The sequence below is a fragment of the Pantherophis guttatus genome, chromosome 4, assembly GCF_059756535.1.
Source record: "Pantherophis guttatus breed Tessera chromosome 4, ASM5975653v1, whole genome shotgun sequence".
Lineage (NCBI taxonomy): Eukaryota > Metazoa > Chordata > Lepidosauria > Squamata > Colubridae > Pantherophis > Pantherophis guttatus.
Window position 1 is genome coordinate 149,301,567 of NC_142066.1, and position 10,592 is coordinate 149,312,158.

The 10,592-nt window shown below is 40.5% G+C and overlaps 1 protein-coding gene across 14 annotated transcripts in view; it reads right to left on the bottom strand.

Moving 5' to 3' along the window:
• RBM33 (RNA binding motif protein 33) overlaps positions 1–3,494 on the bottom strand; it is a 124,316-nt gene extending 120,822 nt beyond the window's left edge. For 8 of the 14 annotated variants that reach the window (XM_087893070.1, XM_034401650.2, XM_034401648.2 and 5 more), the window contains exon 1: positions 3,189–3,494. In XM_087893070.1, coding sequence (XP_087749196.1) covers positions 3,189–3,219 — 31 coding nt within the window. In that variant the 5' untranslated portion in view covers positions 3,220–3,494. The remainder of the gene's footprint in view (positions 1–3,188) is intronic. The other 6 variants (XM_087893071.1, XM_087893069.1, XM_087893068.1 and 3 more) reach the window with 1 other exon arrangement.
• Positions 3,495–10,592: the final 7,098 nt, after the last annotated feature.

Genomic DNA, 10,592 nt, shown 5'->3' on the forward strand with positions numbered 1-10,592 from the left:
GCTTATAGGACAGTCCTCTTCAGAACCAATCCTCTTCTTTCTTTTTATTCATAATGGGAAACAAAAAATAATGGCATGAATGTTTGTGGAGATGAGGTATAAAGGTATGGGAGAAAGTACCTTTCCAAAAATAAATCTAGTCTTGCCACACCAAAATCCCCAATTGTTTAACTGGGATGTAAGCAAAGAAACCAGCCTAGCAATTTGGATTCAGAAATCCAAGTTAAACAAGACTCTGTCACAAAGAATGTGACTTTAGACTATAAATGTCAATAAGTAGCAAAAAGTAAACAAACAAAGCTTTGTCCTGAAAGCATATTTTCTCTGCAAGATACCATGTTTCACAAATAAGTGTTTTGTTTTCATTCAATTTACAGGTATTGCATTGATTCTGTATATGCTCAGACCAGCAACATACCCCTATCCTATATGCTTTATTATCAACAATGCACTGAAAAGAAGGGTATGTAGACAAGATATAGAGGCAATCCAAGATGAGTAAACAAACTTTGCAGCAAATTTGAACTCTATCTTGTGGCTTTTCCCACATGATCAGCCTTGCTTGTAAATACAGGTAGTCCTCAACTTACAATTGAGCCCAAAATTTAAGTTGCTAAATGAGAAATTTGTTAAGTGAGTTTTGCCCCCTTTTATGACTTTTCTCACATTTGTTAAGTGAATCACTGCAGTTCTTAAATTAATAACCTGGTTGTTAAGTGAATCTGGCTTCCCATTCACTTTGCTTGTCAGAAGGTCGCAAAAGGGAATCACATGACTCGGGACACTGCAATAGTCATAAATGTGAGTCAGTTGTCAAGCATCTGAATGTAAATCCCGTGACCATGAGGATGCTAAATGTGAAAAGTGGTCATAAGTAGCTATTTCCAGAGCTGTTGTAACTTTGAACAGTCACTAAATGAACTGTTGTAAGTTGAGGACTACCTGTAGATACAAAATGTTTAATTTGAATTTCTTTTTCACTTTTATTACAACACAAAAGTTTGGAATTTTTATTTATACTGTAAGTAATGAAATCACACAACTAGCAAGTTATTTAAACTTTGGTAACATTACAAAAACACTGAATTGCAGGCTCTGAGACCAAACATAACAAAGAAATTCTGACTTACAAAACCAGGCAGAAAAGAAACATCCAAGAAAACATATGAGAAATTCAAACTTAATATATAATAAGCATTTTTATTCATGACATTAACTAGTTAAGACACATGGTAAGGATACAATCACATAAGACTACATATCCAGAACCAAGCCGAGACAGCCCAAACATAAAAAGAAGAATGGTCTGAATGTGAGTAGTTTAAAAGCAAGCAATAAGCAAAGTAAGTTCAACTAATATACCGTTTTCAAAATCTAAGACATTCATGTCACTCAGGATTGAAAAAACTTCTGCAAGAAGGCCAGATTCATAATTTACACTCCTTTACTAATCAAGGCCCTTTGCAGCAATGGAATACACAGAGGTCAACCATCCCACCTGTATGTATCTAATAAAAGTACAAGAATGGGAGGGAAGACAGCAAATCCCACGAAAGAACAAGTTCAAATGGAAGGAAATGGGAAATTAAAAGAAAAGCCGAGCCACAATAACACACCCTCCCCCTAAGGACTTTATTCTATCCCCAATGTCCTGTGCGTCTATCCTGCTTTTATAAACCCCAAAGATCTCCCCCACCCACCCACCCTGCAATCCTAAGCCCTTAAAGAACTGCCACCAAACTGGGGGCACCACCTTTTTCTTTCCACTCCCAAGAAAGCCCTTCTTCTCTTCCCTATTAGCATCTATCTCTTCCCACTTACGACTATAACCATGTCGCTTGTACCTTTCAATTTATATTGTTTTCATTTGTTTCCTAGTACAATTTTGATAGCTGATTAGCAACCTTGACCATCACTAAGTGTTGTATCTTTCTATTCTTGATGAATGCATTTTAATTCTCCTTATGTACACTGAGAGCACATACACCTAAGACAAATTCCTTGTGTGTCCAATCACACTTGGCCAATAAAGAATTCTATGAGATTACTTAATCTGGGTAACGAAAGGTCTGTAAGAAAACATCCAAGCTCAATCCCTCAACATTGTCAAACTATTTACTAAGTCTGCACTACTATTAATCTTCTGATCGTTCCCATCACCCATCTCCCACCCCTTGTACGACTGTAACTTCGTTGCTGGTATCCTTACGATTTATATTGACAGTTTCCTAATATGATTTGATTGCTTATTTGTTCCCTATGACTATCATTAAGTATTGTATCTTTCTATTCTCAATGAATGTATTTTAATTCTCCTTATGTACACCGAGAGACAAATTCCTTGTGTGTCCAATCACACTTGGCCAATAAAGAATTCTATTCTATTCTACGAGATTACCTAATCTGGGTAACGAAAGGTCTGCAAGAAAACATCCAAGCTCAATCCCTCAACACTGTCAAACTATTTACTAAGTTTGCACTACTATTAATCTTCTGATCGTTCCCATCACCCATCTCCCTCCACTTGTATGACTGTAACTTCGTTGCTGGTATCCTTACGATTTATATTGACAGTTTCCTAATATCATTTGATGGCTTATTTGTTCCCTATGACCATCATTAAGTGTTGTACCCCATGATTCTCGACAAATGTATCTTGTCTTTTTATGTACACTGAGAGCAAATACACCAAAGGCAAATTCCTTGTGTGTCCACTCACACTTGGCCAATAAAGAATTCTATTCCATTCTACGAGGTTACCTAATCTGGGTAATGAAAGGTCTGCAAGAAAACATCCAAGCTCAGAGAGCATCAAGGACCCCCCGCCCTACATGTCAACCCTGAGCTAGAAACGACCCCCATTATTGGGCCCACTTCCAGGCACTCCTCCTTCTTCCCAGCGCCCCAAACGCCTGAAAAATCCCTACTCAGCCGCCCCTCAGACAAGACGTGCCTGTCTTGCCCAGCCAGGCTTCCTCGCCGGTAAATACCGTACGCAGGCGGCGCAAACATCTTTCCTCCTGCAACCCAGGAGATCGGCGGCTGCTTCTCCTCAAGATCTCCCTGTGGGAGTCCCGCACCCGTCTGGGGGCCTCAGGCTTTCCCTGCGGATCAGCCGCAAAAACCCTCCCTTCCCCTTTTCCCCGCTCGGCCTCGGGAGGACGAGAAGGGATATATATATACCGCACCTGCTCCTGCTCCTCCCAAGGCGGCTGCCATGGCGTCGGATCTCGCCAGGTCGCGGTGCGAAAAGCCCGCAACCTTCCTGCCTTCCTCCCGACGCCGGGAGCTCCTCTCGCCCCAGCACCGATCACCCGCCTCGGAGCGTAAAATTAGAACAACATGGCGGCCGGCTGCTGAGAGGAACGCAGAGGAGTCGGAACGGAGAGCGTCGCTAGAAGCGCCGCGTTGCACTCTGGGATATTGGAAGACCGGCCTGTTCCGTATAGAGGAGCGGAAGAGGGTGGATTAGCCGGCTCGACCAATCTGCCGCATTGGAAGACAAGACGAGGGTGGGAAAGGCAAAAAAAGTGGGAGGTGGGAAGAGAGAGGGCTCTGAGGGGAAAGCCACGCCTTCCAGCATAAGCAGAGGAAAGCAGGCCTCTCTTGCCCTTGACTTTATGGTCAAGTGACTTTATTTTATTGATTTAAAAAAAAAAACTGGACTGAGAGGCGCATGCGCTTAAGGAGACTAGAATGAAGCCGGCGATTAATAGCAAATAAATGTGGCGCATGCGTAGCTGCCGGAGGAGGATTTTTGTTTTGTTTTTCTGCCAATGGAGCTGAGGGGGAAATATTTTGGAGCTCTCTTATCTCTGCTTACGGGGCTTTTTCCTCCAAGTCTGGATAAATTGTTCTTCGGCTTGAAAATGCTCATAGGTTGCTGAATAACCGGCCATGAATTGGATTCACCTAACACGCATATTGAAAGATAAAGAAAACTTTGTATCAGCCACAAAAGCTGCTTTAAGTCCTAGACACAACTATGTTCTATCTAAACACGTCACCTTTCAGGACAGTGTTTTTCGACCTTGACAACGCGAAGCTGCGTGGTTTCTCCCAGAACTCCCCAGTCAGATACTGGCTAAGTGACTGAGTGATAAACAATTCCAAAACAGTTTTTTTAAAAAAAAATAAATTAAAAACACATGTTAAAAAGAAGTTTCAAGTCCACATGTCTTAAGAGTTGCCAAGTTGGAAAGATGCTAGTTTTAGCCCTTTAGAAAAACCTGGCTGATGAAATGATGGGTGCACCACAATTAGCTGTTGTTGAGTGAAATAATTTTTTTATGTTTTTAATGTAATAAAAGTTTAGTAAAGTGTTTTTTTTTTAAAAAAATGATGGGTGCTCATGTAAAACCAATATCTGAGCTCATGATCAGAGAGACAAGTTAGGCAGATGATGGATACAGAAATGGATTTTTTAAGAAAGCGATGTATCTAGGTCACACATAATTATTACAAACTCTAACCTGATTTTCGTGGTTTGTACAGCACGGTTTATGGCCTAGTGCCATGTTTCCCCGAAAATAAGACCCTGTCTTATATTTTTTTGGAACCCCAAAATAAGCGCTTGGCTTTATTTTCAGGGAGGACATATTATTTTGGGGCGTGTGGAGCAAGATGGGGCTCCTCTTGCCATCTTATCTGATTTCCAGCACTTGTCTTCCTAAACTTAACCAGAAGAAATGGCGGGGACCAGCTGCGCATGCGTTTAAATATTTTTGGGGAAGGCTTATTTTTGGGGAGGGCTTATTTTTGAGGGAGGCTTATTTTAGCACATGTGCTCAAAACCCCGATTGGGCTTATTATCAGGGGATGTCTTATTTTCGGGGAAACAATATATTATTCAAATGTGGCTAATTGTGGTTTATTCAATAGCCATACTTAAACCCTGACAATGTGATCGCAAACAAATTTTCGGAGTCATCTGAAGTTCCAAGTTCTGTTGCTATCCTTTCAAATGAAGTGTAACTGAGGATTAAACTTGGGATCTAATTACATAGGCCATCAGTGTCTCAGAATAGCAGTTAAGGATGCATATTAATTAATCAACTTCATTTTTCTGATTGATGAGAAAGCAAAGAAAGGACTTCCATACAGGATAACTAGGGTGCACATATTTGTTCACACCTGTGGTGGAATCTGCTAAATCACAATGAGGAAATCATACCCATCTTTTATATTATTGTGTTATTTGTGGTTTAAAATAATTGCAATTATAGTCTAGTTTTGCCTCACTGTTGGGAACTGTATTTGTTCGTTGTTATTCCTTCTATGGTAACAGAAAGAGAAAGGAAGGTCCTGGCCTCCTTGGGTTGTGTTAATGGATTCAGATCATCCTATCTCTAGGTCCTATTGATTATCGTGCCATGCCATCAGATTAATTTATCAGTCAATAATAAGTTGTAGCTTGGTTTTTAATTAATTAGTTCATTTCCACAAAAGAATATAAATATAATCTACATCATTATATTACACGGTACAGTACAGGGGACCCAACAGAGATTCTAATCTTAACAGTAAAGCAGAATATTTTTGAAGAGCTTTCTTGAATAATCAATTGACTTCATTGCCCATTGTACTAGGTTTTAATTAAGCGATAAAGCCTTCCATGTGGATGCTTTTATCTTTCAGATAAGGATTTATCACACATCCCCCCCCAAGCAGGTTCTTATCTGAAAGATAAGGAAAAGTACATCAGTGTCCACTTATTATTATAAATCCTTTAATTAAAGGACCTCCAAATAAAAGTCATAGGCTGGAGAGATACAAAACAGGTTAATATCTTGAACTAGATGAGCATCTATAGAATAGAATAGAATAGAATAGAATAGAATAGAATAGAATAGAATAGAATAGAATAGAATAGAATTCCTTTTTGACCAAGTGTGATTGGACACACAAGGAATTTGTCTTTTGAGTGAAGGAGAATATAAAGAATTTTGGTAAATTTGAAACCTGTTGAATCCTTTGGGGCTCTTCAAACTTGGTTGTTTGCTTGCAGTCATTTCAATATCTGGCTAGAGAACATTATCAGTGCTAGTGAGTGTAGAGTTTATTCCCTGTTTACGTACAGAATAGTAGTCCCAAAGGTGCTTTTTCAGGAGGCAACTGGACTTTCTTGTTTTTCTTTGAAGACGTTTCACTTCTCATCCAAGAAACTTCTTCAGCTCTGACAGGATAGTGGAGAATGTATAATATAAATCCTTCCGTTCCCCACTATCCTATTAGAGCTGAAGAAGCTTCTTGGATGAGAAGTGAAACACCTTCAGAGAAAAACAAGGCAGTCCAGTTGCCTCCTAAAAAAGCACCTTTGGGACAACCATGACCTGGATGACTGAGAATCTCTATAGACTTTTAGCTATACATAATAGTAGCTTCCCTGTCAGGGATGTGATTTTCTCCTTGGTAGATCCTAGTGTCTAATGTTAATCCCTACTTATCTGGATGCTATTTGCTGCAGAGATATGTTCTAGCCTTCTCAACTTTTTAAATGTCTTTTTTTAATGCTATCTATATTTTTTATTTCTATGTGTTTATTGTTGGCTGATTTTTCTGAATGTCAACCTTCCAGGAATTTCCTAGTATTTTTGGTCTAGGAGGTTCACAGTTTCCTAGTTGAAACTGTGATTGAGTCTGTTCATGTATTGTGAGATTAAGCGGTTTTCATTGTGTCTTCAGACTGCTGGTTCGTGTTAATGGATTCATTCTTGGCTTGGCTTATTTATGTAGTGGCTGTTACAGTCCTTACAATGTATTTTATAAACTGCTGTTTTTATTTCTTGGACTACTAGGTCCTTTGATTTACTTAAAGCATTAGTTAGTTTATAAACTACAGTAATACTATGTTATACTGGTCTATTGGTTATTTCTGAGATGTTTTGATGTATGGTAGTGTTATTATTCTCATAGCTTGTGTTGGTTGTGCTGTAGAGGGTTGAGTGGTCAGGTATTTTTTGATCAAGTTGAATGGTTTCCATTTTGTGGAAGATGTATACAGCATATACATATACATAACCTTATATAAAACCAGGGGTGAAATCCAGCAGGTTCTGACAGGTTCTGGAGAACCAGTAGTGGAAATTTTGAGTAGTTCGGAGAACAGGCAAATACCACCTCTGGCTGACCCCAGAGTGGGGTGGGAATGGAGATTTTGCAATATCCCTCCCCCAGGGGTGGGCAAGGAATGGGGATTTTGCAGTATCGTTCTCCTGGAGTGGGGTGGGAATGGAGATTTTGCAGTATCCTTCCCCTGCCATGCCCACCAAGCCACACCCACCAAGCCATGCCCACAGAACCGGTAGTAAAAAAATTTGAATTTCACCACTGTATAAAACAATCTGCTTTTCTTTGCTGTTCTGGATTGTTGCAGTGTATTTGTGCTCTTAGGAATCAGCGTACTAAAATGGACAAGGAATGGGTGAATTTAATTCAGATGACCATCAGGTATACTACTGCAGGCAAGAATCCCTTAGAAGAAATGGAGTAGCCTTCATAGTCAATAAAAGTAGGAAAAACAATACATACAATCCCCAATGATCTCAGTTCGAATCCTAGGCAAACCATTCAATATCACAGTAGTCCAACTCTATGTCTCCACCACTGGTGCTGAAGAGGATGAAATTGACCGGTTCTATGAATCCCTACATCACCTTATAGAATTAACACCAAAAAATGATATCCTTATCATCATGGGGGATTAAAATGCTAAAGTAGGAAGCCAAAAGATAACAGAAATAACAGGCAAGTTTGGCCTTGGAGTACAAAATGAAGTAGGGCACAGGCTGTTAGAATTTTGTGAAAAGAATACGATGGTCATAGCAAACACTCTTTTCCAACAACCCAAGAGACGACTCTACACATGAGCATCACCAGACAATCAAAACAGAAATCAGATTGTCTATGTGCTCTGCAGCCAAAGATGGAGAAGCTCTATACAGTCAGTAAAAACAAGACCAGGAGCTGACCGTGGCTCAGATCATGAGCTTCTTGTTGCAAAATTTAGGCTTACATTGAAGAAAGTAGAGAAAAGCACTAGGCCACTCAGATATGAACTAAATCATATCCCTGATGAATATACAGTAGAGGTGACAAATAGATTAAGGAATTAGATCTGATAGACAGAGTGCCTGAAAAACTATGGATGGAAGTTCGCAGCATTGTACAAGAGGTAGCAACTAAAACCATCCAAAAGAAAAAGAAACGCAAGAAAGCAAAATGGCTGTCTGAGGAAGCTTTGCAAATAGCTGAGGAAAGAAGAGAAGCGGAAGGCAAGGGAGAAAGAGAAAGATACATCCAACTGAATGCAGAATTCCAGAGAATAGCTAGAAGAGATAAGAATACTTCTTAAGTGAACAGTGCAAAGAAATAAAAGAAAACAATAAAATAGGAAGGACCAGAGATTTCTTCAAGAAAATTGGAGATATGAAGGAAACATTTCATGCAAAGATGGGCATGTTAAAAGACCAAAATGGCAGGGACTTAACAGAGGCAGAAGAGATTAAGAAGAGGTGGTAAAATTACACAGAAGAACTATGCAAGAAAAAAGCTTAACATCCCTGATAACCAAGATGGGGTGGTCACTGACCTCGAGCCAGACATCCTAGAATGTGAAGTCAAATGAGCCTTAGAAAATCTGAGCAACAACAAAGCTAATGGAGGAGACAGTATTCCTGATGAGCTATTCAAAATCTTAAAAGATGATGCAGTAAAAGTGCTACACTCAATTTGCCAGCAAATTTGGAAAGTGGCCACGGGTCAGTTTACATTCCAATTCCAAAGAAAAGCAATGCTAAAGAATGTTCAAACTATTGTACCATTGCACTCATTTCACATGCTTAAAATCCTATATGCTAGGCTCCAGCAGTATGTGGATCAAGAACTACCAGAAGTACAGGCAGGATTTCGAAGAGGCAGAGGAACTAGAGATCAAATTGCCAACATACACTGGATCATTGAGAAAGCTAGGGAGTTCCAGAAAAACATCTACTTCTGCTTCATTGACTATGCTAAAGCCTTTGATTGTGTGGATCACAACAAATTGTGGCAAGTTCTTAAAGAGATGGAAGAACCAGACCATATTATTTGTCTCTTGAGAAACCTATACGCGGGTCAAGAAGCAACAGTGAGAACTGGACACGGAACCACTGACTGGTTCAAAATTTGGAAAGGAGTCCGGCAAGGCTATATACTGTCGCCCTGCAGAGCACATCATGAGAAAGGCGGGGCTAGATGAATCAAAAGCTGGAATTAAGATTGCTGGGAGAAATATCAACAACCTCAGATATGCAGATGATACCATTTTAATGGCAGAAAGTGAAGAGGAACTAAAGAGCCTCTTGTTGCGGGTAAAGAAAGAGAATGCAAAAGTTGGCCTGAAACTCAACATTAGGAAAACTAAGATTATGCCATCCGGCCCTCTCAATTCCTGGCAAATAGATAGTTTATAATTTATAGTTTACTTTATTGTCATTGCACATGGTATAACAAAATTAAATGCCGTCTTCAGTGTACATTATAACTATAAAAATAAAAACACAAACATACATCCTTTACATTCTATATAATTGAAATTGAAAACCCAATATTGCACTATACCGTAGAATTCAATATGGTTATTGCCCTGGGATAGAAGCTGTTTTTCAGCCTATTTGTCCTTGTTTTTATTATCCTGTACCATCTGCCAGATGGTAATAATTCAAAAAAAAGGGTGCCCAGGATGAGATGGATCTTTAAGAATGTTTTGAACTTTCTTAAGGCAGCAGGAGCTATACAGCTCTTCCAAGGAGGGGGGAGGGCAACCAATGATCCTCTGGGCAATGACGTTGACCCTCTGGAGTGCCGTCCTATCTGCCACTGTGCAATTGGCAAACCATACACAGATGCAGTAAGTTAAAATTCTCTCTATGGTGCAGCGGTAGGAGGCCACCAGCAGTTTTTCATTCAGGTGTTGTTTCCTGAGAAGTCTCAGGTGGGGAAGAAATGGAGGTAGTGACAGATTTTATTTTCCTGGGCTCCAAGATCACCGCAGATGGGGACTGCAGCAATAGTGGGATTCAAATCCCAACGCTACTGGTTCGTTATCGGTAGCACGCGAGCGCGTGGCGCTTCTGCACATGCTTCTGTGAAGCTTCTGTGCATGCACAGAGAGTTTTTGATGACGTTTGGGTGGGTGAGCAGAGCCTCCCGCCACTGCCACTACCCGGTTCACCCGGTGATCCGGTAGCGATGGCGGACCAAAGCTCCGCCCACCCACCCAGGTGTTGTTACTTCCTGGTTTTAACCAGGAAGTAATGTGTTTTTTACCTTCTGCACAGGCGCAGAAGGTTTGTGCATGCACAGAAGACAGTGGTGGGATTCAATATTTTTAACAACCGGTTCTGTGGGCGTGTCTTAGTTGGGGTGTGGCTTGGTGGTCATGTGACCGGGTGGGTGTGGCTAGCTGGTCATGTGACCGGTGGGCGTGGCTAGCTGGTCATGTGACCGGTGGGCGTGGCTATGTGCATAGGGACTACTCAGAGGGCTGAAAAAAGTCATTTCTGATTGGTCCTCGCACTTATGACCATCCTCACATTTATGCCCATTACGGC